General features: G+C 40.2%; 1 protein-coding gene across 1 annotated transcript in view; it reads right to left on the reverse strand.

The window, feature by feature from the left end:
* LOC124259634 (cadherin-23-like) overlaps positions 1–26,505 on the reverse strand; it is a 34,410-nt gene continuing 7,905 nt past the window's right edge. Inside the window, exons 4-33 of the mRNA XM_046693805.1 lie at positions 25,016–25,149; positions 24,062–24,259; positions 22,014–22,178; positions 21,710–21,871; positions 21,413–21,480; positions 20,367–20,610; positions 19,367–19,515; positions 18,730–18,808; positions 18,136–18,208; positions 17,220–17,398; positions 15,788–15,914; positions 14,919–15,064; positions 14,506–14,644; positions 13,938–14,153; positions 12,700–12,854; positions 10,646–10,795; positions 9,929–10,057; positions 8,965–9,130; positions 8,560–8,789; positions 7,832–8,011; positions 6,784–6,903; positions 5,898–6,030; positions 4,944–5,201; positions 4,324–4,613; positions 3,728–3,816; positions 3,103–3,189; positions 2,604–2,727; positions 1,979–2,112; positions 1,552–1,583; positions 1–1,072 (exon numbers count right to left, since the gene is read on the reverse strand). Coding sequence (XP_046549761.1) covers positions 1,056–1,072; positions 1,552–1,583; positions 1,979–2,112; positions 2,604–2,727; positions 3,103–3,189; positions 3,728–3,816; positions 4,324–4,613; positions 4,944–5,201; positions 5,898–6,030; positions 6,784–6,903; positions 7,832–8,011; positions 8,560–8,789; positions 8,965–9,130; positions 9,929–10,057; positions 10,646–10,795; positions 12,700–12,854; positions 13,938–14,153; positions 14,506–14,644; positions 14,919–15,064; positions 15,788–15,914; positions 17,220–17,398; positions 18,136–18,208; positions 18,730–18,808; positions 19,367–19,515; positions 20,367–20,610; positions 21,413–21,480; positions 21,710–21,871; positions 22,014–22,178; positions 24,062–24,259; positions 25,016–25,149 — 4,373 coding nt within the window. The 3' untranslated portion in view covers positions 1–1,055. The remainder of the gene's footprint in view (positions 1,073–1,551; positions 1,584–1,978; positions 2,113–2,603; positions 2,728–3,102; positions 3,190–3,727; positions 3,817–4,323; positions 4,614–4,943; positions 5,202–5,897; positions 6,031–6,783; positions 6,904–7,831; positions 8,012–8,559; positions 8,790–8,964; positions 9,131–9,928; positions 10,058–10,645; positions 10,796–12,699; positions 12,855–13,937; positions 14,154–14,505; positions 14,645–14,918; positions 15,065–15,787; positions 15,915–17,219; positions 17,399–18,135; positions 18,209–18,729; positions 18,809–19,366; positions 19,516–20,366; positions 20,611–21,412; positions 21,481–21,709; positions 21,872–22,013; positions 22,179–24,061; positions 24,260–25,015; positions 25,150–26,505) is intronic.

Here is a 26,505-nt window from a genome sequence, read left to right on the forward strand (position 1 = left end):
TTATGTTGTTTCATTTTATTTTATTTTTCTTTACAAAAATATCACATATGTATATAAAAATCTTGTGCAAATGTTTACAATACACATTTTGAACGAGTCCATTATTCAGCTGTAGATGTGACCATGATTGTTTTGGTGCTTCAACTGAATATGATGATATTTTTTCAACAAAGATGTTTCAATGCACTTTGCACGTAGGATATTTTTCAACTTTATTCAATAATATTTCAACCAAACAAATAAAAAACAGTCAATAATGGATTCAGTCCCAGATATAGGTGACATTATTTCATTTTATGTACAATATGTAAATATAGTATATATACAAGATATGTTGGTTAATGAGCACTCAGATCTCGCTCCAGCTCAAGACTACACCGCTGTACAACCAGGCCTAAAGGCAGCTCAAATTACACAGATTACATGATAATTACCCATATTTCCACAACATCATATCGGTTTTCTCTAAGTGCATATACAGACTCAAAACTTTAGTTTTCTTTCACAACATTATACATTGTTTTCATAAAGGACTATCGATACTTCCTAATCAGGTTTGGCACCTGGCCAGGTGGTGATTGAAGGAGGAGTCAATTACAGTTACTATTGCCGAGTTATTCAAGATCTTATTGATGATAACAAAGTAACTGTCAAATAGACTTGTTACAATGTCTGGATCTTTCTGTTATTTCTTTTAAATGCTATCATATACATGACTGCCATTGCTATACATATCACACCAGGCAAAGGCTGCCTTACACAAGTTTGCATGCCTCTGGAAGAATGTTCATGTTTTCCTGTTGTGACAATATAGCCACTGAATGTCTACAAGAACAGCATGTTACAACTCCAGTAATGTCACTCCTGATATGATTACCAAGTCCTTTGTATCACTTTGGTTGTATTGACCTTCAAATATATATAATAAACAGTGTAGCTGGTTAATATGACTGTTGTATTTCCTAAACTCTTAGCCAATGCAGTTTCCTTCCAGAATCATTGGCCATCAGGCAGTTCTTGTGGAATATTGATGTGTAGCACTCCTTGAGACATATTTACATAGGGTCCATTCCTGAAACAAAAGACATTGTTGGGTCATTCCCACTGTCTCATTGGTTCATTCTATACTACACATACTGGTCATTATCAGTGTTATCCTACAGATACATATATTTTCCAAATTGGTAACGGTATCTGAGAATGGCCTCTCATAAATTGAACAATATCAAATGTCAACACTCTCCTGCAAAACCACAGTTGAACAACAATTAATTAACAAAAGCATTAATTTCAACTATTGAATTATTTTCTTTTTTAAGATGTCAATGTGTCACATCCATTAGCGCTGAAAACCTGCTGATGCAAAGTGTAACTTCAACTCCCTCACTAACTCAACCCATATCCTGAACATATCATCTTCATCAGCACAGGGAAGTATGTATTTTTAATGGTCATGTAAGAAAAACTTCCATGGAAAGACTTTAGTTGTATTTTGAATAACAAAATATCTTTACAGCTTGACTGCAATGTATTAAGTATGCCACTACTTACGTGTTTCTTGTGAATCCATGAAATCTTTATGACTGAAAAACGAATCAACTAATTAATAATCAGGAACATATGTAACCATATGAGGTTAAAAGTCTATAACGGTAAGGCATAAATAGTACACAGATGGGTAACAGTGGCAGTCAAAGGGACTTGCTCCACAAGCATACGGTTTGCGTGTGTTGTCTTGGAGGTTCAAGAATATACTTGTCACTCTGAAGACCCGGGTTCGATTCTCCACATCAGTAAAATGTGTGAAGCAAATTTCTATGTTTTCCCACCCCAATATGGGTGTGGTATTGTTAGACAACAGCTGGAATATTGTACAAACAACACAAAACCGTACTCACTCCTGGTGTATTAAATACATATGTAAACACAGGATAGGCAGAAGGACTAGTTGGGTTCCCTGAAGGGCATCTGGACCTACTTTTTATAGAGGATGCAGATGGCGCCAATGAGGATGCAACAGCAGATGAAAATGAAGATGGCCAAGGCGACCAGTGTCCACCACAAGGGCTCCCAGCTGATCCTGTCCTTGGATGACCGCGTCTTATAGCATGACTGTCAAAAACACAAAACCCATCAAACACCCACAAATGATTCATCACTTTCATGCAGTGAAGAATACTACTTGTACAACAACATCTTATGTACCCACACATCACTTCCATGCAGTCTAGAATACTATTTGTAAAACAATATCTCATGTACCTATACATCAGTTACAAATCTTCATAATGACCACACTCTCACACTCACTCTCACCAGAACCCCTTTCCACAACTCCTTGAAATGTCCCAACACTCTCCACACCTCTGTGCAGTGTTCCAACACTCTCCACACCTCTGTGCAGTGTTCCAACACTCTCCACACCTCTGTGCAGTGTCCCAACACTCTCCACACCTCTGTGCAGTGTCCCAACACTCTCCACACCTCTGTGCAGTGTCCCAACACTCTCCACACCTCTGTGCAGTGTTCCAACACTCTCCACACCTCTGTGCAATGTTCCAACACTCTTCATAACCCTGTCATGTTTCCACACTGAGACTCACCCCTGGGCTACCAGCGCCATATTTCTGTAGGATTTTCTGATAGTTGCTGTTGTCCAAGCCATTTGCCCCTTCCCTCACGCTCTGCACATTGTCCTTTGATACCATGACAAAACATACATCCGTTCTAGAAAATACAAAGAAACAATCATTAGAAAAACAGCAAAACATCACTTAAACATCACACATTGACGTTGTAAGCCTCTAGGCATGGATAACTTATAGTGGGAGCATGGGTGACTAAACAGTCAATTGTATCCAATATCAGTTGCAGGATGTGCTGATCAAAGGTTCAAATCAATCGGTTAATAAATGTTTGTTTGTCAACACCTGCGAGTAAACATCTGTGACCAGACCCTCCTTTAGACACGGTGATCAAACTTGTTTTACACTTCTCACTCACTGTGATCAAACTGGAAGAAATGTTTTACAACTTCTCACTCACTCACTCACTCACTCACTCCTCCAAGCAGTTCAGTCATGTCAGTCATGTCAATCTTACTTTGCGGACTCTCTATCTGCGTCTCCTCTGTGGTAGGATATCTGCTGGACCTTGAAATAATTGTCACTGCTCACTCCATTCAGCGCTCTAAAAACAAATATATAATGATACAATACTCCCTACAGACTATGGTTTAGTCTCTGAAAATGTCTAATTCGGACAGAAACAAACAACTCTCTTTAAGGTGAAAAGGAGCTCCAGGAACACGAGATTTAGGGATTATTACCATCTGAATTGGGCTACACATGTAGGGGTCATTTACGTGTGTGGTAACCTGGACCGGAATCCCACTTATTCTATTGTTATTGAGAGGTTACAAATGTATACATCGTATCATGATGAGCGGTCTGAAACCATTTGACTACTGAAGTCGCAATGCATGATGGGAAGTAACAGCATTACTTCAGAAACTTCTGGGGAGTAATAATTATTTGACATTACATTACAACACCATGGAAAATCAAGACTTAGGGCTGTAGCATACAGTAAGGGCTGGGCGGACAGAAAATAATATGGTTCAATGATTATGAGACAGACTAAACACTCCACAGGATGGCATTGAGCCATAATGTGTATATGTTCTAGTTACGGTTTCCTGCTATCATTCTGAGTTGAGCAGACGTACATGAGAAGGTCATTCACTTTATTCCGGGCATCATTTGGCGGTTCATTAATCACAACGCGGATTGTCTGGGCTGGCTCAAAGATGTAAATCTGAAACAGAGAGCATAGACTAATGCTCAACGATACAGGTCTTTGAATATCATTTAGATGTGATACACATAAGGAAGATGGTCTTATGGATGTCAACTTCTTTATTATTTGAGGAACACAACATTTAGGAGTACCCCAGTATAGCCTTACTCTTTCATCAGGTTGTTGATACACTTCATCAAAATAATTACTCATTGATCAGCTATTACTGCATCTTCAATATATCGTAAAATCATCAAAGTGTACCAAGAAATCTTGAATAGTGATGTGGAATTTCTTCTTTTCTATATTTTGTTTTTCACAGAATATTTTAATTACCCATCATCCTGCCTGGCATATCTTACTAACACACAAATGTGTTTAGGAACCATTAATGCAGACACATATCTACAAAAGTACATGCAACTTATTTTGTGTTGGTATTTACTTAGCTGCATGGCAACTGCATGTCAAGAAACTATTTGGGAGTTGTATTTGTACATGACATGCCTTATTGATGGGACTCACATATAGTTTCATGGTGTCCTTCAAGATGGGTTTGTTCACATCCTCCGCCTGCAGCATCACCTCGAAGAAGCTGCCAGGGAGGCGGAAGTCACTGTAGGAGGGGTAGTTGGTGCTGACAGTGCCAGTGTCGGGGTTGACAATGAAGGAACCAGGCAGGGGGTAGCTGGGGTACCCAGGCTCGCTGTACACAATGCCTGTTATGCTGTATCGGACTCGATTGTACAGATTGCTGTCAGGATCCGTGGCCTCCACTCGGACCACAGTCCTCTCTATGGGTACCGAGGGCACAACTGGAACATGGTCATATGGTCAGTTTCATTCTAGTACAACATGGAATATATAGAGGATATTATATGAGTGCCCATGTCATACTATGTTTACGACACGAGCGCCTTAATGTTGGTATTTCCCGAGCGGAGGCAAGCATTGCATTGTGACGTGAGATCATAGCATAGGGATATTTTGCCCGAGGGCATCGTATGAAAAATATGAACCCCAATATTTTCGCCCTCGTAGGTAATAAAACCCCATATGTTACATTAAACTGCTGTGTTATGTTAATAAACACATTTTACAAACTTTCTAACCCAACTCGCCAACAGAAAAAAACACGCTGTTACCTTCATACAGCAACTTCTGCTGAAATATGGCACTGTTATCATTGACATCACTAAGTGAGATAACCACGTATGCAACATGAGACGTATCCGTCATCAGATTAACAGGGTAGACGTCTGCTTGCCGCCGCTTCCTCTTCTGTGCCACCTTCGCTCTGACACACACAAGATGGGTGGCTTTTGACTCCCTGTCAAGAGACTTGGCAGTGAAAATGACACCCTCGCTATCAACGGTGAAGCTACCAATAGACTCTGTTTGACCTGCAAGAGAGATCAGAACTTTAATGCAACAACCAATATATTCTTTCTGTAGACTGTGGGCAACAACAGTCTTCATATAATGGACTATTTCTTCACTTCGAAGTACAATCTGCTGAAATTCCAACTTGCTATTATGTTAGGTACAGTGCTACTGAGGGATATGAGGGGTCAGAACAGTCAAGACCTGGGCAGGGATTTTGGAATGATTTTAGCCCTAAATGTACCCGTAATAAATACCTGGCAGCATAATTTGCCATAGAAATTTTTCAAACAAATCATCTGCTTTTCTTTGAAACACTGACATTTGATTTTGTTAAACGAAGTGATTCTAATCGATGCATGCATCAATGGCTTCACATCAGAAATACTGCTAATGGCATTTCCCAATGATAACCCACCATATCTTCAATGGATAAGGCAACCAACATCATAGAGATCTGGGTGTCTTTTTCCATTTACAGTGTGTATATATTCCATAGTTAAGTTGCTGTGTGCTAGTTTTCTTTGGTAGGCATGTTGACTGTCTCACTACTGTGACTAAAGGGGCTATCTTGGTCAATGACGTACATGATACCTGAGACATTCAAGGTCTCCAGGACTTGCCTTGAAGGTGGAATCTTCTCAAGAACCTTGACTATGAACAGTTTGACACCGAGGTGCTGATTATTATAATTACTGAAAATTAATGGTACTTACACAATGAGATACTTGTCTCTAATTCATAGGTCACACCATTGATGATCTCATCCAGATCACATGCTTGGACCCTGTACACGGAGGTCCCTACAGGTGCGTCCTCACTGATCGTCACCCTCTGGGGAACCTCAAGCTGGAAGAACAAATCAACATTCAAGGCTAGAACTTCAAGTTTATTTACCATGTTTTCTTCCAGCAATTCAGTTCATATCTAAACTTAAAATGCCTGCCTTCAGTGCATTGCGCATGCTTCCTTTCAAAGCCACACTAGCAGGGCAGCATGGATGGCACAGTCAACCTTGTAATTGCTGTGCAGAGTTGTGTACCTTGGTCAAGCCAGAAAATATGATTGTGGGTTCGAATCCCGTTCCTTCATATTTTCATACTTGTCAGCACCATACTGATGCTTGAGTGACTTCCCCAGAATGGTACGTGCCTGAGACCTGCGTGAGTTTTCACTTGGCTTGCACATCAAACTGACATGCCCTGATATATTTCTAATACCTTAGCAAAGTGATGTTAAACATTATACAGATTCACAGTCCTTTGTTCACAGACGGTGCCAAATTTATGCACCCATTTTAAATGTGCGAAACCAATTTAATTACAGGTAAGTGCAGAAATGTGTTCATGAGACCAGCTTAAACCATTGAGACAATATTCAGCATGAATTGCAACAGACAAATAATCCCGCCAGCCAGAAAAGCCAGCGAAGACTGCCAGAAAACATGTTACAATGCCACACAACAGTCACCACCGGTCACCTACATAATGTCCTAATATTATTCTCTTGTTGAGACAGGGGACTGGTCCAAAGCAAATTCATCTGCAAGCTGGATGATGAAATAACACATCAATGGACAGGAGCTCCCGCATTTCTACTCACCGAGAGGCCTGGACATTTACCAAATTCTGGCACATTGTCGTCTTTATCTCTGACATAGATGGTGAGTGCCCGGAAGCTCTGCAACGTTGTGTTGGCCTTGTCTGTGGCAACCAGGATGATCTAAGGACAGATGAGAAGAGAGGGCTTTAGACAGTGTGCCCCATTGGAAAACATCTCAACTTTTCACTTTTTCAGTTTATGTGTTCACCGACCAGCACCATAGACCCCACCTGCCTGATCACAGGCGCTGGATGAGAGAAATATGAAGATAAATAATAATAATAATATGTGTATTCATAATGCACTGATTCCACACATAAGGCATGCTCAAAGAGCTACATATTTACAAATATTTACAAAGCAAAGGTTATGCTAGAACAAGGGTAAAATGTTTGGAACGTTAAGTTATAGATTGTAAGATTTTCTGAAAAGATGGGATTTTCTGAGAAGATATACAAATATAAAGTACCTATTAACCTTCCATGTGATCACAGATAATGTGCATAATATGAAGTCTCTGGTCATTACCAAAAGCTAAACACCATGCAATTTAAAAAGGTTTTTTCCTACTGAACCCAAAGAATGACATGGCAAATGAAATACATGAATGGTGAGCTTCATAAATGAATTTATGTTTTGCTTTCAACCAGCCCATGTTAACTGGATGCATCAAAGATTCCAAACCAGGTGCACAAGGTATGCAAATATGGATTAAATCATTATTTTTCTCAATGTTCAAGTTGTTAAATTGATTTGTTACATGCAATAGTGTAAAAGTTGGCACTAAATCCCCTTTGTTCCTCTTTTTGTCCTGTTACCAGTGAAGTCAATTCATTGTTACAGAGCCATTTTATCAGTTACACACCTATTATAACATAAATTTGATTGTTTTAATTCAAACTGGTATTTTGTACAGAGATAGGCTGCACTTCTTGGTACCATGTATCAGCCACACCAAAAGATAGATCATTGTTCAATGAACAGAAATGGACATGTGTAATTTAGCTTGCCTTTGTACTGTGCATTTCAAATAGCCATCATCTCCTACCTGAATTATAGCCTTATCCTCTCTGTCGAAAACCCCATTAGTCGTAAGTCTTCCGGTGGTGCTGTTAATCTTGAACTTTTCATAGTCTGGACTGGCAGAATTCAGGCTGTAGATGACCTCTGGGCCGACGGAACGTGCAGCTGCTTGAGCAACCAGAACTAACTGCTCTGCTGGTGTACCCTGAGGAAGATAGTAGTATCAAAACTGTAAAACCCTCAACAGATTCATGCTAGTTATCCATGGTCAGATTATATATCTATCACAAAAATTTCACATTTTTCATTTTTCAGTACCATACCTTTACTACTATATACTGACTACAAACAGACTACATACAGACTATGTACATACTACATACAGACCATGTACAGACTACATACACACCATGTACAGACTACATACAGACCATGTACAGACTACATACAGACCATGTACAGACTACAAACAAACTATGCACAGACTACATACAGACCATATACAGACTACATACAGACCATGTACAGACTACATACAGACCATGTACAGACTACATACACACCATGTACAGACTACATACACACCATGTACAGACTACATACAGACCATGTACAGACTACATACAGATTGTATAAAGATAAAGACTACATACATGCTACACATACATTACATACTGTTACAACTACATAATCCTACATGCATGCTACATAAATCCTACATACATGCTACATGACTACATACAGCCTACATACCTCATCTATATAGTAGGGATCTCCGAGACGAGGAATGCTCCACTGAGGACGGCCATCGTCCAGCTGTCCACTTCGGACGTTGATGATCACCTGTGTCTCATTAAACAGGGATGGGGAGCCCCTGTCCTCTGCTCGGACGGTCACATTGAAGGGGCTGAAGGCAGATTGGTTGCGCAGGGAACTCTGAGTCAAGATGTACCCTGTGTTAGTGATACGGAACAGGTTCCTGGCTGGAAAGGAAATGCTGAATAAGGTGAGGTGGGGTGAGGTGGAAGTGTGTTTTGCGTCCATTTCAAGATTATTGCACTTCTACAGCAATGTACATCGTTTAAGTAGGTTATTATTATATTTTGTCAAGTGTGGATTAAAAAGCTTTCTCTGCATATCTTGTGTATGTCCACTTACGATCATTCATAGAATAAACTATGTCTCCATTGATTCCGATATCCCCATCCGTTGCTATGATACGCCCAACACTCTGCCCTATGTTGTAATTCTCCACGACATAGAATGGGTAGATGGCGCTGAACTTGGGAACATTGTCATTCACATCCAAAACAGTGATGGTCAGCTGAAGGACAATGATGCCATTACATATAGCATTGCAAGCTTGAAAGAATAAATATTGCTTGATGGCATTTATCTTTATTCCAAGGCAAAGAATAACAAAAATAGTACTTCTAGTTTATCTACATTCATGAAATAAAGAAACAAAAAAGTTTGGCTATTAGTGACCAGATTATGATTACATTCTGCTGTCCCTTCTGTGATTCTATTACCAATACAATTCACTATTTTAAATAGTCCCAAGTAATATGATGAGAAACAAACATAATACCTCAGAAGTAATACATCTTACAGACATTAACCCTCGAAACATACTGTAGACATGGTTGATTCACTTCAATATGACATTTCATTTCGGGCATCTTAATAATAATAATAATAATAATAATAGTGGGTATTTGTAACCGTGCCTATATCCGTGCATTCAATGCTCGCTCAAGGCGCTACAAAAGGAGTAAGTCTATGTCAAGAACTGATCAGACAGTGGGTAGAACATGTTAACATAGCACAGAGGACATGTATACAGATATATAGCTAGCTTTACCACCACATCCTACTCAGCTGTTGACATGTGCATGACACAGCAACAGGCAGCTGCACCTAACCAACAGATTGAGAGAATACAGAGGTTAATATCCATAACTCAACCCTCTCTTCAACTCAAAATGCCACTAAAGACATTCAAAATGAAAGAAACATATCTCTTAAGATTTTCTGTAAGTATAATTATAATTGACAAACAGCAGATAACAGGAGTTAATCTAATTAAATGGTACATAAAATACCAGAGAATAAGACTCACCGTAACGGATGTCTGCTTCCTGACCGTTGATGTTTGATTGGTAGGATTGTCTGAGGCAGTGATCAGAAGGTTGTAAACACGAGTTGTCTCAAAGTCTAGGTCGGCTGTTCGACTCACCAAGATCAAACCCTATGGACAGAGACAGTAAAAAATCATAGTGAGAGACTGCACCTAACTGGAGGTGTCAGCACAGACTTCCTAAAACACTATTTGCCCCTGCACCACCAACTCCCTAAAGCTATGAAAGTATTAATGTTGTTCACCCTTCCAGATGTTGAAATGAATGAAGACAACTTCTTCAGATCCAGCATATATATCCACATCTCATTATTGCACCAGTAACTGGCAATTAATGATGTTTCATGTTTCACAATAACTTTGTATATAACCCTAACCGTCGACATTTTGCAGTGAATTTTGTAAAGATACAGTTTTATGACTGTAGATAAAACAATGCCTCAGAATTAACAAAGAGATATCCATAGTTTACATAAACTGAGCTCTGGCCTTGACCTTTCACTTTTTACGTTGCAAATTACTCAAGAACGGATAGAATTCATTTGATTAGTTGGTAATTAGCTCAATAACATCAATCATGTTTTATTTCTGAAATAAATTGTTACAAATATTTTGAATCAAAAACACACATGAACATCTATGAGAGATGCATGAAAATGAGAAACAAACTGGTTACAGTATAAGGTTTCATGTGCTTACAGTATCATAGATCTCGAAGTCTTCCGCTCCCTGTCCTGACAGTGAGTACACAACAAGTCCAAAGCTGCCACTGTCCTTGTCTATTGCTTTCACATACCCGACACTGAATGGGTACCGAGCTGACTCAGACACGCTGAAGTCATAGCTGGGCTGCAGTAAAGAGAAGGACATATTGGATTAGCAGGTTGGCGACCCATCATCTCATTCTATCACTGACTGCATATAGATTTCAAACTAGGGTCTTTTTCTTGGATCTGTTTCCTAAGGTCAGTTTACTGGGGTGTGCTTCCTCGGTCTGTTTGCAGGGGTGTGTTTCCTAGGGTCAGTTTACTGGGGTGAGTTTCCTAGGTTCAGTTTACTGGGGTGTGTTTCCTAAGGTCAGTTTACTGAGGTGTGTTTCCTAAGGTCAGTTTACTGAGGTGTGTTTCCTAAGGTCAGTTTACTGGGGTGTGTTTCCTAGATCAGTTTACTGGGGGGTGTTTCCTCAGGTCAGTTTACTTGGGTGTGTTTCCTAGGTTCAGTTTACTGGGGTGTGTTTCCTAAGGTCAGTTTACTGGGGTGTGTTTCCTAGGGTCAGTTTACTGGGGTGCGTTTCCAAAGGTCAGTTTACAGGGGTGTGTTTCCTAGTGTCAGTTAACTGGGGTGTGTTTCCTAAGGTCAGTTAACTGGGGTGTGTTTCCTAAGGTCAGTTTAGTGGGGTGTGTTTCCTAGGGTCAGTGTACTGGGGTGTGTTTCCTTGGGTCAGTTTACTGGGGTGTGTTTCCTAAGGTCAGTTTACTGGGGTGATTTCAGTAGGGTCAGTTTAGTGGGGTGTGCTTCCTAAGGTCAGTTTACTGGGGTGTGTTTCCTAAGGTCAGTTTACTGGGGTGTGTTTCCTAGGGTCAGTGTACTGGGGTGTGTTTCCTTGGGTCAGTTTACTGGGGTGTGTTTCCTAAGGTCAGTTTACTGGGGTGAGTTTCCTAAGGTCAGTTTACTTGGGTGTGTTTCCTAAGGTCAGTTTACTGGGGTGTGTTTCCTAGGGCCAATTTACTGGGGTGTGTTTCCTAAGGTCAGTTTACTGGGGTGTGTTTCGTAAGGTCTGTTTACTGGGGTGTGTTTCCTTGGGTCAGTTTACTGGTGTGTGTTTCTTAAGGTCAGTTTACTGGGGTGTGTTTCCTAAGGTCAGTTTGCTGAGTGAGTTTCCAAGGGTCAGTTTACTGGGGTGTGTTTTCTAGGGTCAGTTTATTGGGGTGTGTTTCCTAAGGTCAGTTTACTGGGGTGTGTTTCCTAGGGTCAGTTTACTGGGGTGTGTTTCCTAGGGTCAGTTTACTGGGGTGTGTTTCCTAAGGTCAGTTTACTAGGGTGTGTTTCCTCAGGTCAGTTTACTGGGGTGCGTTTCCTAGGGTCAGTTTACTGGGGTGAGTTTCCTAAGGTCAGTTTACTGGGGTGTGTTTCCTAAGGTCAGTTTACTGGGGTGTGTTTTTTTTAAGGTCAGTTTACTGGGGTGTGTTTCCTAGGGTCAGTTTACTGGGGTGTGTTTCCTAGGGTCAGTTTACTGGGGGGTGTTTTTTTAGGTCAGTTTACTGGGTTGTGTTTCCTAGGGTCAGTTTACTGGGGTGTGCTGCCTCGGGTCAGTTTACTGGGGTGTGCTTCCTCGGGTGTGTTTTCTAGTGTCAGTATATACAGGTCCGCTTAAACAGGTCTGCTTCCTTGGGTCAGCTTACTGGGTTCTGTTTACTGGGTTGTTTCCTTGGGTATGTTTCCTCAACTTGTTTATCCAAGACTGTTTATGGGGTTTGTTCAAAATGGTGTGTGAGGTAGGGGTGTATGCTAGCTCTGTTTACTGGGACAGAAATTATTTGTGAATATCATTATAAGGTTACACACACTGAGATGTTGGTGAAAACACACACAAACTGCATCAAGCTGAATATTGGCCTGGGATGAACACAAAAGCTGAACCACAAGCGTAACAAAGGGATGAGAACATCTGCACCACCATGTTTACTTCAAAAGCCAATTCAACAAGGAATAAAGATACTTCTAAGCTACTGCATTCAGTCTCCTACACTCACCAATACAAACTGTGGACTGTTGTCATTATCATCCCGTACTTCCACTGTGACACTAGTGCGAGCCGTCCGGCTGTCATTAGCTCGAGCTATGATATCAATATTCAGCCTTCGGTCTCCATCATCATAGTCAAGAGCTTTTGTCAGAGATACCTGGCCTGAAAAATACACAATCATATATTCCGAACCGGAACATTTACTACTCGGAACTAAATCATGTTTACACTCAGGACCTGGATCATTCAGTTCCAAATAAAGTAATTTACCAAACATGTCACTGTTGTATACTGATCACCTCACAACACGATGACAAAATTACGAAGATGATCACACCCACAACAGCTAGGATGGCCAGTGCCTATAACCAGCAATCACATGTACCACTCAGAAGAACATACAATCCTTTCATACCACTATGAAAAACTACTAAGTTTAATCTGTCATGCCATGTAGTATCAAAGAACAGATAACAGCTGAGTACTGTTGTATCTCTGTCAGTCCTGGCTTCATTGCAAACAAGTGATGGACAGATAACAGCTGAGTACTGTTGTATCTCTGTCAGTCCTGGCTTCATTGCAAACAAGTGATAGACAGATAACAGCTGAGTACTGTTGTATCTCTGTCAGTCCTGGCTTCATTGCGAACAAGTGATAGACAGATAACAGCTGAGTACTGTTGTATCTCTGTCAGTCCTGGCTTCATTGCGAACAAGTGATGGACAGATAACAGCTGAGTACTGTTGTATTTCTGTCAGTCCTGGCTTCATTGCGAACAAGTTATGGACAGATAACAGCTGAGTACTGTTGTATTTCTGTCAGTCCTGGCTTCATTGTTAACAATTGAGTCAGATTTTAGTTTATTAATATTCATGAGATACTGGGTCACATCCCTCATTCACTGAAGATGCCCATAAATGATGTCAGCTGTGACGAGATGTAGCTCAGGTATAAACAGCTTGTCAGTTTACAGGGCTGAACTTTTTACCATTCTGGTGATCCACAGGTGACGGTGGATCAAACCTTGGACTAGTGGTCATCATAGGAAAGGGACATAACTCTGCCATGTCATATGCAGAACCTTCCAGGCTGACATCAGTAAGAATCAGTGAATACTATTTGGCGTCGCCTTGCTACATTAATAGCCAATCAAATCCCTAAGTCAGACAGTCCCAGAAACACAGGTTACTACAACAGGCGGTGGTTGGGCAGTTCGTGACAGAATTATGTGACATTGGTACTGACCAGTTCTCTGATCTACTTTCAAGTAGTTGTTGGGATCGCTGTTCTCCACTTCCACATAGTTGTTGAGGAGGCAGTTTCCACAGGCAGGGTCACGTGCAGCGACGGTGGTGATGACGTAGCCGATCTGTTTCCCCTCTGTCACAGAGAAGTAGTACCTGGCTGGGGTGAAGAAGATGGTGGAGATGTTGGTGCCTAGGATTGTCACAAGAACAGAAGCTGGAAGAAAACAAAACATTGTCATTATTCAGTCATCAATGAAACATGATTATAGAGCATTTGTAAGTCTTAAAAGGTGGATGCCTGTAGTCCAATTAGGAAGCCCTTACCAAATCATGAACTATGAACTGAGTATGTACCCAGGGGTTTCAGTCTTTTGATTTGTTTTTACATTTCTAAGTTTGTTTCTTCACAAGAACTTAAATTATATTCTGGTTAAAACACTATATCATGTTTCACCTTCACGTTTTCGAGCAGACAAAATGGCAAAATATTTACTAAAAACTCGTGTCAAATGCCCATCTAGGCTCTTTGGGACAGGTGAGCAAACAAAGTAAGATTTCTCCCTTACTTGAGGCTGTCTGTCTTAATGTCCCTTCAGCATTGAGATCGCGGACAAGGATGTTGAAAGTGATCTCAGCTGCAAGATCTCTCCGGAGAGTGCTGTTGGTTCTGATTCGTCCTGATATCGGATCTATTGCAAATGCAGACTGAAAGTAGAGATGAACAAGTGAGTGAGTGAGTGAGTGAGTTTAGTTTTACGCTGCACTCAGCAATATTCCAGCTATATGGCAGTGGGCTGTAAATAATCGAGTCTGGATCAGACAATCCAGTGATAAACAGCATGAGCATCGATCTGTGCAATTGGGAACCGATGACATGTTTCAACTAAACTACATTTTAAACATATATGGGGAAATCAAACTAACCTAAAGTCTTAGCATTCAAAATATTCTTAGAAAGTGCAGGTGATTAGAGACCAACCTTGTAATCAAATAACTGTTCGGGGATGGTATTGCCGCCACTGTTGCGGGCCTGCATGGTACTTTTGGGGATGGAGAAGCGCAGCTCGCTGTTGCTGTCCTCATCTGTCGCAGTCATATCCAACACAATGCTGCCAATTGGAGTTGCTGCAACCAGGCACAAAGTATATTATTAGTTGCTTCAACCAGGGACAAAGTACTTTAATAGTTGCTTCAACCAGGGACAAAGTATCTAATAGTTGCTTCAACCAGGGACAAAGTACTTTAATAGTTGCTTCAACCAGGGACAAAGTAATTTAATAGTTGCTTCAACCAGGGACAAAGTATCTAATAGTTGCTTCAACCAGGGACAAAGTACTTTAATAGTTGCTTCAACTGCTTCAACCAGGGACAAACTACTTTAATAGTTGCTTCAACCAGGGACAAAGTACTTTAATAGTTGCTTCAACCAGGGACAAAGTAATTTAATAGTTGCTTCAACCAGGGACAAAGTATCTAATAGTTGCTTCAACCAGGGACAAAGTACTTTAATAGTTGCTTCAACCAGGGACAAAGTATCTAATAGTTGCTTCAACCAGGGACAAACTACTTTAATAGTTGCTTCAACCAGGGACAAAGTACTTTAATAGTTGCTTCAACCAGGGACAAAGTACTCTAATAGTTGCTTCAACCAGGGACAAAGTACTTTAATAGTTGCTTCAACCAGGGACAAAGTATAATAACAGTTGCTCTTACACTCCGCTGTTTCAAGGGAAGTAGCCATGAGTCAGTGGTCACATTAAGACGTCTAGTGATACATTATACCCAATCCCCTTGCAGTATCACTACCAAATGATGGTACAGCATGTACATACATGATTCACTTATTACCTTCAGAGATGCTGGTGACATAGAACTGCTGTGGGAACTTGGGAGCCTTGTTGTTGGCATCTAGTAGGTTGACAATGACGATGGTTGATCCTGTCCTCGGGGGACTACCAGAGTCAATAGCAAACACCTGAATACAGAACATCCAGATAAAGCTGGTGGTATGACTGGATGTCAAACTGTTGAAGTGAATGTTTGTTGTTGAATGTCACACTCAGCAATATTTCAGCTATATGCCATCAGTCTTTGAATAAACAAATCTGACCCGAGAACCTGGTGATTGACATCATGAGTACAATCCCAAGCAGTTGTGATACAATGACATGCATCAACGAAGTCATAGAGTCTGACCACTCAGTCTTGTTAGTTCCAGTTATAAAATGCATTGGTTGCTAAAAATCCAGTTCTAATCCAGGGCCCACTTGCACAGAACAATGTTAGCACTACGATTATTGTAAATCCTTAAGATCGTGATCTAAGTTTTCGGCTACAATCGCCATCCACTTGCACAAAGCAATTGTAGGCTAAGATCATTGTAAGTTACAATCAGAAGTTGTTTAACAAACTCTCATTAAACTATTGACACAGTTCACTATTTGTTACGAGGGAAGAACGCAAAGAGAGGAACAGTCAGGTATACGAGAAGCACAAGCACAATGGTAGGAATGGTTTTCAGAGCGGGGGGCCCTAATTTATGAAAAGTATTGAAATTCAAAATGAAATTGTAGTTATGGTAAGGTAGATATGGTTTCGTCTTGACAAAAGTGGGGGGCTAAGCCCCCCCAAGACCCCCGTTCCTACGCCCCTGCAAGTGCCAACAAATTTATTGATTCATCCTTTGTCGCACACCTGCCTGTTCCTCTCTTTGCACTCCTCCTTCGCAAATAATAGTGAACTGTGTCAATATTTTAATTATTTTAATTTAAACAACTTTTGAATTTTTAGGACATAAATTCTGAAAAAAAAATCACAGAGTTGGTCTGGTGTTTTGATTATGATCAGTGTTTCACTGAGTATTATATGTTCATTAGGTTTCGAGTTAGATTGCAATTCATCAGTCCGCTTTTGAACCAAACAGACTGTAAAAGATTGTTCTGTGCAAGTAGGCCCAGATCTTCACTGAATTAAGATGAGTGAGTGATATGAAGTTGGTTCTGAGAAGCACTTTAAGCAGCTGACACCAAGAATGGGCTTGCCACAGAAGAGGCTACACAGACATGGCTGACAACAACAATGGGAAATACAGTTCCCATCAGCAGAGAACAAGGGGGTTTCCAGATCATCAAATCAACATGAAGAATGGCCTAGAACAACATATAGCTTATATAAAGTTGTTTAAGAATGTAAAGATAGTTTATCTGTGTCTAGCAAGTGATAGCCAAGGATATTATATATTAGAAGCCAGACAAAGTAAAATGATTCTTCAATTACTCACCACCATGTTGTATATAGGAAAGGCATTGAAGTCAAAATCAGCCTTGCTGCTGACTGTGATCAAACCACTGGTGTTGCTAATGTCAAAGTGTTCCCGACCTCCTGACTGAATTGTGTACCGGAACTCTCCGTTCTTTCGGCTGTCAGCATCAGTTGCAATCACATTCACAACTGACGTACCTGTTTCAGCAAACAAATTCTTGTTGAACATGTTATATTTTTCAACAAAAGCCATGATAATTCAGTTATTACTCCTGTTCACCTCACTACTAACATCCCCAACACACAAACATATCATCTCATAGTCCCCATGTGTTAATAACAGGCTGTGTATTGCCTTAATTATGCATAATTACCTGATTAGACTAAACTTCCATTCAAGTGAACCACAAAAAAATTTCTTCACATTTTTAGAAAAAAGATATAACTATGTAATTTCATTAATGTTAGTGTACTAACAATTCAGAATGTATTTCAAAACCACATTCTGGTGTTTCCAATTCATCAGAAAGTCACTATAAGGCATTGTTCTACATAAATACCAAACTTCACAATCAGATCAAAGTGTCCTTATAACAAGTATGTAGGGGTGAGTGACATCAGGATGAGACATGTGAAAAAAACTCCCTTCAGTTGGTGTCAGCAGAATGGGGAAAGCCTCAAGTAATGCAGGTTATATAGTACTACTTGGGCGAAACAAACCAATAATCATGTATATGAATGGGATTAATGGTACAAGAGACGCAGCTCTGCCTATTACTCTGTTGTGGTGCAGACAAATATAGCAGTTTCATTGGGACCAATACGTGATTCTAACCACAGACCAGTGGGGCACAAGGGGAACAACTCTGAGCAGCAGTGACACCTGAGCCACCAGATCCTGACATAACTTGGCCTGGTTGACCTCTGCCATTTACCTGGCTGGGCGTTTTCACTGATGTTGGCAGAATATGATCCCATCATGAAAGTTGGTGAGTTGTTATTCTCGTCCTGAGAGATAGAAATTAAAATCATTGTGATTATCAATCCAACTGAATATTCAAATACTTCCTAAATAATGAAGTGATATTCAAATATAAACAAATAGACACACACTGCAGGTTGAGCACACAGCAAGGAGGGTCATAAACCACATCAATGCACTTCAAAGTTATTTGCGGTCAAATGCATACTACAGGCTTGTCTTTTATATCATTTAAATGACAAATGTTCAGGTTACTGTGAGAATTTGGTTTTTTTAAATTTGTCAAATCAGCGTGCTATGTTTCAATGAAACATCTTTATCATCATATACTTGGTTTCAAGAATTTTCTGCAATCACTTATTGTGATATGATATTGTTCCTGTGTAAGCATTTCTTATGAAAGTCAAAAGTTCAAAACACCAAAAGGTACCATTCATAACTTGGTGATTATTGTTCATACTGAGGTTTAGTCCCAGTGTATTCAAATCTCCATTACATTAAATGTTTAGAAGCACCAACAGGGATAGAGAAGTGAGACACACTTTACCTGTACGTCCACCCTGACCGTCATGTTGACATACTGTGGAGGGCTGCCATTGTCAGAAGCCTGGATCACCACTTCAAAGCTGCAGAAAAGGAAGCAACACTTCAATATCCACTTTCATTTTACAAATGTCCACCTGTAATGTAATATTTCACTTCCATGTGATCAAACCCTTCATGTTGTAGTGACAGCAGCTCCTACCAGATTCTTCTTCTCAACCACTAAAGTAGACAAACATTAAAAAAATAGTCAGATGGCTTGTTCTTTTAGATTTTGAAACTCTAAAGGCTATTTAAATACACATAAAGAAACCTCTTTATTAATATTCAATGGATTTCTACCTTGGAATCTCAATGATGCTCTGATAACCTTTCAAGAGGAACTGTAATAATAATAATGCAAGAGGAACTGTAATAATAATAATGCAAGAGGAACTGTAATAATAATAATGCACGAGGAACTGTGATAATAATAATGCAAGAGGAACTGTAATAATAATAATGCAAGAGGAACTGTAATAATAATAATGCAAGAGGAACTGTGATAGTTATTGTCTGGGCAAAATGTTGCATCCCAACAAGTCTGGACAAGGACCATGTATCTGTGGATATTCCTTCAATATACCACCCAGTGCACTCACCGTCCATTGCTTGGTGTTTCATCATAGTCAATACGGGTGGCAAGAGTGAGATTGCCTGTATTCGCGTCCACACGAAATGCATTGCTACGTGTGTTTCCAGCTATTATCCTGTATGTGATAACACCAGATGTGTCTTCATTATCACGTGCCTGGAAACAAATAACAGCTTACATACAGGACAACTCTTTGGCCTCATCAAGATTCAGATAAACCGAAACAACTATATATTTCCATTAGTTTGGCTCCTTAGAAATATTATCACCTGAAGAAGTATTTGATCTATTTAGCAGGAAGAGTCTGTACATCTTACATCTGCACCATGTCAGTCTGCTGACAGGGTTAACATCTTAGGTCATATGAACAGGGCAACCAACTTCAGATCAGGAGTTCCATCAGAGGACAATTTTAATGCCACTACATTTACAGAAACAGAAATATATGAATTCTTGATTATTCAACCAGAGCAAAGCACTGCCAAGCCATTTTTCAAAAGAATGGTTGGCAGGTACATACAATCCTTATGTACAACAATGTATGATCCATACGCTCCACTACTAGATGCCACACAGTGTTCAGCTCACATGTGAAATCTTGGGTCAGACTTTTTTAGCCGGACCGCCTCCGTGGTGTAGTGGTAAGAGCGTCTGCCCGGAGAGCGGAAGGTCGTGGGTTCGATCCCCGACCGCGTCATACCAAAAGACGTTAAAATATGGTACTTGTTTGTGCCTGCCTGGCGTTCGGCATTAATGGGTACAACAAGGACTGGTCGGCTCGGAGTCAGTATAATGTGTCTGAGTGGGGTATTCATGCTTCACTGCGGCTTGGTATCTCAGTGGGCTAGCACTATAAAACCAGCTTCAGTCTGGGCTAGTACAAGCAGCTGCACATACACATACACATGCATGCACGTCGTCATATGAGCGAAATATTCTCAAGTACGACGTTAAACCCAATTTCACCTCACCTCACCATTTTTAGCCGAAACTATCAGCACATTTACCTTTACTACTACAGCTGGGCGGAGGATGAGTGACGATTCCTGTGCATATGTCTGATAAACAGCTCTCTCTGGGACTGGAGCTTCATCGTTAATGTTTCCGACTGTGATGGTGAGGGTTCTTGAGGTCTCGCGAGCAGGGTTGCCACCATCTTTAGCATTAACAAGAATTTGAAACACCCTCTGTGTCTCATAGTCCAGTGGTTTGCTCAGACTCAGGGACCCTGTGGTTGGATCCATCAAGAACCTGTAATAGAAGTAACCACAAAGTTGGGCATGGGTTATATATCATGGTGTTGAATCTCTCAGTCAAAGATGAAACATCAAGTATATTATAATCAGGGAAACAACTTGTTTAGTTGTTGCCAGCATTAATGCTTCAAAATTTTAGGGAGGGGCAGTGGGGTAGCCCAGTGGTTACAGCCTTCGCTCTTCATGCCGAAGACCTGGGTTCAATTCCCCGTTTGGGTACAATGTGTGAAGAAACATTTCTGGTGTCCCTTGCCATACTATTGCTGGAATATTGCTAAAAGCGTAGAAAACCTAATTTACTCACTCCCACAGATTGTGGGACAACAGATAGCTGTGTCACTATTACTAATGGTGGAATCACAAAAGCACATCAGAAACCTATGATTGTGCATTTGTCAGCAGCAAACTTGTGGTAAACATCTTGACATGCATCTTGACTTCTGGCTTTCCTCCTGTATTAAATAATGAGGCTGACACCAGTGATACCCAGGTCAAGACATAAATTTGGTCAGATGAGCTCAGTTAGAGGAGCTAAAACTATACTTGATATATCACTGAAAAAAGTTGTATTTATACCTATGTTGTGAGGGAGTTTAGTCTTACGCCACATTAAGCAATATTCCAGCAACATCACAGCGGGGGACACCTGAAATGGGCTTCACACACTGTACCAATGTGGGGAATCGAACCCTAGTCTTCGGCGTGATGAGTGAACGCTTTAACCACTAGGCTACCCCACCACCCCACTGAAGTTGTGAAGCCATTTTGACCATTAAGTTAAATTAAATCACTCTTACTGGTCGTTTCCAGTTCCTCGTAGAGTGTACGTGACATTTCCATTTTCACCTTCATCTCTGTCAATTGCCTAAAAGATACAAAAATTCAAACTGATTTATAATTCTGATAAATTCTGGTACATCTGTAAAAGAAGAGTGCATTGAATTTTACTTTAACCAAATCGATATGTGCAATAAAGAACTTTTCAAATCATGATGTTAATTTGAAATGCTACAAAACTGACAACTGTTGATGTTTCTTACTGGTTGTACAAAGCTGGGAACCAGGGCAGGTGCCCAAGACTATGGAAGCAATACCTGTATTGTAGCAATGGACTGTCCCACTGGTGCATTTTCAGGTAGAGAATAGTTATACTGAGAAGAAGTGAACTGTGGGGAGTTATCGTTCAGATCCTGGAGGAAGATGTTCACAGTTGCTGTGCTGGTTTTGGGATTAGCATCGGACTCGCGAGCTTCAAGCTGATTTAAACAGAACAAATACATCAGGTTAATATTTATTCCACTGATTTTACGTACATGAAAACTACAATTACTCAGAGATAACTGAAAAACATCTAAGTTCAGGGAAACAGCAGAATTTCTGCCGACATTTCGCACTCACAACAACTCTCTGGAATCTCAGGCTTGGTGTGTCGTAATCAAGCAGTTTGGCATCGATGACAAGCAGGTTGACAGCAACATTCCCAGACACTTCATTCTCTGGGAAGATCTTGAATGTGTTTCGTGACTGATTAACTATTACCACAGTGTACTTGGCATTGCTGGGCTGAAACAAACATAAATAAATAAATACTAAGCTAGGAGTTATTCATCAAAAATAAGACTGAATTGAAATTTATCATATATACATTTCAGCAATCATATCAATAATACAAAAGCACAACTTCACACAATTTCGCCTATATTATATATTGGGGCATATGCACTACCTTTAGCTTCCTATTGATGCAATCACACACTTACTATCCCGTACAACTTGCCTTAAATTGATACTCAAAACTTTAAGGCAAACAGCTTCCAAACAGAGAATACTTGCCATATATGGAATGTAAACAGATGCTCCGTACAATAAAACCTGTCACACACAGTGTTGTCGGTGTTTGCTGAACAGGTTTCAATCACAAGTTGCGCGTACATTTTTGTCTATGATTGAGTTCTGCCTCCAAAGGAGTTGTAATCTAAATTATTACTCACCCGTTGAAGATATCACTTAAGAAATACACTTCGCTCTACCACCATATATAGTGTAATAAAACATACTTTTGCCTTGAACTATTATGGTTAAAGCAAGATGACGCTTGCGTCTGAGTGCTTTAACGTTATAATAGTTCAGGGCGAAAGAGTGTTTTATTACACTATACATGGTGGTAGGGCGAACTGTATTTCTTTTCTAAGATGTCAAATTTAATACTTTCTAAGGATAATTACGATTAATTTAAGGCAGAAAACAAACGACGGTGTCTGTGACCTAAATTAAGAATCCTCGCACAGGGCTAACTGGCGCGCTGTTCTATTGATGTGTCTGCCCCCTACGTTAAGACGAACGTTACCAGAACAAAAACAAATCATAACAGTTTGATGACGGTTTACGGTCGGATTAAATATCTTCTCTGAATTATTTTAAATACATCTGGTATTAACATAAACCATATAGGGCAATATGAACGTTGCATTTCTACTACCAACGTAAGTTTAGATCAGTACATCCAGAGGAAGTTGAGTAGTCAAGCGACATTCCCGCGATTGCATTGTGGGAATGTAAACATTGCGAACGTTACCGGGTCGCTGAAAACTGACGAACTCAGACATTTTAACCGTCGTAAAACATAAACGTAATGTTTCCACCAGTGATATTAGCTGGGTGAAGCAACAGCAAACCAAGAAACGGGATGCAACGGTGTAGTTTACTGTAGGAGGCCGTACGAGGCGATGACAACTGACATGCATCGTGACGTCGCTTTCATTGTGACGTAATGTAAAATGGTTCGATTACGAGGGGGCACACTAGAATGGCGCAGTGACGGGATAACGTCATTCAATTGTTACGTCATCAAAAAACTATACCTTTATTGTCTGATAATGTTTTTGTTTTTTTCGATTGTTCTAACCGCTAGGCATCTTAGAATGTTTAATAATTTAAAAATGTTATTACACATTGTGTAATAACTTCACGTGGTGCCGTATGATGTAAAACTGGTTTACAGTTATCACGTCACAATGCTAATACCTCTGTCACAATAATATTAGACCTTGCTTGACTTGTGAAAAGCTGAGAGTCATCACACTTGTTGAATTCTTTGGAAAGAAGTACTTTTCTCGATATTATTTTGCTAATGTTGGGCGAATAATAAATAAAATACTAAACTATGACCCGTGTAATACCATATTTATGAAACTCGTGAATGGTATTGGTATCTAACTCGCTTTCGCTCATTAGATACCAAACCACTCATTCGTTTCATAAATATGGTATTACACGGGGATATCATTTAGTATTCTCTGTTACTTAATTTTTTTCGAATAAATCATATGGTAGCTTCCCTGAGGTCTGATAGTTAGTATTATACAGAGAAATGCATTATTCATTTTTAGAGAAGTGAGGTGTGAAATAGTGCCATTAAAAGTAAATGTATTCCAGTGATAACTCACATCATCCTTGTCTGTAACCTGTATGTCGAGGTCAGGGATCTGGAAGTTGCTCTGTGCGTTACTGTCTATCTCCGCAAGAGTGACATTGTACACTGATTGAGAGAATGAGGGAATGTTGTCATTTTCATCTAGGACGTCCACTTGAACAAAGGAGTCTTGCCTTGCATTTGTTTCTGTTCCATTGTCTAGTTCCACAGCCTACATGAAACACACAAAGTCGAGATTGATAGGGAGTATCATGCTTTTGGAAAGATAATATTACGACTAATTCTAAATGCTGGGCTGAGATATTAAAAGCATGTTAAATTATAAACCATCACTAAGAAGCTTTGATAAATTATTAGTCCCAAGTGGATGAATGGTCTTGAGAATTGCTGAAATGAACATGTGCAAATATCAAGAAGTTGTCACACGTAATCATCCCTTCCTGGCAAAAAATAAAAAAATTACCTTTCATGAATTGGTAGGATGCATTATGTTCTCTTGTGAAAGAATCACATATATTCATAAACAAAGCCTAAACAAATATATGATCTTTGTAGCAATAACTATGCATGATGTTATTTTTATGAAAATTCATTGCACTGAGTGATAATTGTTTTTAGGGTATGCAAAGGTTCTCCACTAGGATATAAAATATTTTGTGTCATAAAGGTAAATTTAACAGATTATATTCAAAACAGAAATAGAAACTGTGGTACTCAATCAAGAGATCCAAATATTAACAAAGATTGTAATAATTAGCATGACTAAACTAGAATATAGAAGCAATGTTTCAACATTGTATCACAATGGTCATCTTTATACAGTAGGGAACCCAAAATGATAACAACAGTTTCTAAATATCTTTTAAGAATAATTCCTTTCATATATGAAATGACATTACAATGATCCAAAGAGATGTGAATACTGCCTGGTCTACCAACAGCTTCACTGTTTGTTTAACCTGCTCACCTCAACTTCGAACCTGTATGTGCCAAGTAGGGTCTCTCGATCAATGGGTGCATTGACAATGACAGCAGCACGGTAGATACTGCTGTCATCAGGGTCCGGCAGTGATGGCCCGAGACGAAACAAGCCAAGAGTATCTGCAACACAAGACTCTCAATATCAACAACAAACCACCAGTATCCATAACACAGGATTCTCAATATCAACAACAAACCAACAGTATCTGCAACACAAGACTCTCAATATCAACAACAAACCAACAGTATCTGCAATACAATTTAAAATAATAACTATTGGTCATGTATTGATTTATTATCATGTTTTACAGATTAAAGATCGTATGCAGCAGAGAGGGTTCGGGTGATCCTGGCACAGTCAGGCTGGTAAGGCTCATCATCAGTTCAGGGCCCTTGCCCCCTCTACACGCAGCCCAGACAGCGAATGGGACTTCTCCCAGGAAACGCTGCCTAGTCGAACCCACCAAGAACTTTCCGGAGAATATGAAGGCTCCCCAACAGTGCAGCCTTCTGCATTACCCAAAGTGTCAGAAGGGCTGTCCTCGCGGTGGAGAACCCGGGCACTCTCCTGATCTGCGCCAAGAGATCAGGAGGTACCAAACCCAGGGCACCAAGAACAATGGGGAGCCTGACGACAGTGTACTTGGGATGCAAGCGAGACATTTCAAAGGCGAGGTCCGCATATTTATCATGCTTTTCCTTAATCTTGCCAATCACATTGGTGTCAAAAGGGACAGAAAATTCTATGATAAAAATAAATTCATTGGCTTTATCAAAAAGGACAAGATCAGGTTTGTTGGCTGGATTTTTCTGAGGCTGTATATGGGCCTATTCCACATAAGTTTGAAAGCATCATTTTCCATGACGCCCTGGACATGTTCAGGGTCGTACCATGGATGGACCTCGGAGTCAAAGCCACAGGCATGTCGGAGACGGTAGTAAAAGCAACGAGCCATGCCATCATGTCGTTTATGATATGATGTTTGTGCCAAGGAAGGGCATCCACTGACAAGGTGTTGGACAGTCTCCATGAATTCATTGCAAAGTCGACATTTCATATTGATATTTTCTTTAAGAGTCACATTTAGGCGATTGCGAGTGGGAAGTGACTGGTCCTGAGCAGCAAAAAGGAAGCCCTCAGTTTCACATTTAAGACCAGCCGACTTCATCCAGGCGAAGGAGTCGGTGGGATTGCTATTCTGTTCAACACACTGCATGTACACACGATGCAATGGCTTCTCAGAAAGCTTCTCCACAAAAGACCGACTCTGGGGAGACTTGGTGAAGGACTTCACCTGGTTTACTCCCATCACTGTACCGTCCAGCAGTACATCGCCATCAACAAAATCAACCTCAAATTTCAGATTCTGTCCAACTACCTTGGCATGCTTAAAATAACTGTGGAATTCCTTGCTTTCATCATGAGTCTTCACATGCATCACCAGAGGATCATCTAATAAATAAATATGTGCAAAA

Source organism: Haliotis rubra, unplaced genomic scaffold (assembly GCF_003918875.1).
Source record: "Haliotis rubra isolate DU_JTF1 unplaced genomic scaffold, ASM391887v1 Scf730, whole genome shotgun sequence".
Classification (NCBI taxonomy): Eukaryota; Metazoa; Mollusca; class Gastropoda; order Lepetellida; family Haliotidae; genus Haliotis; species Haliotis rubra.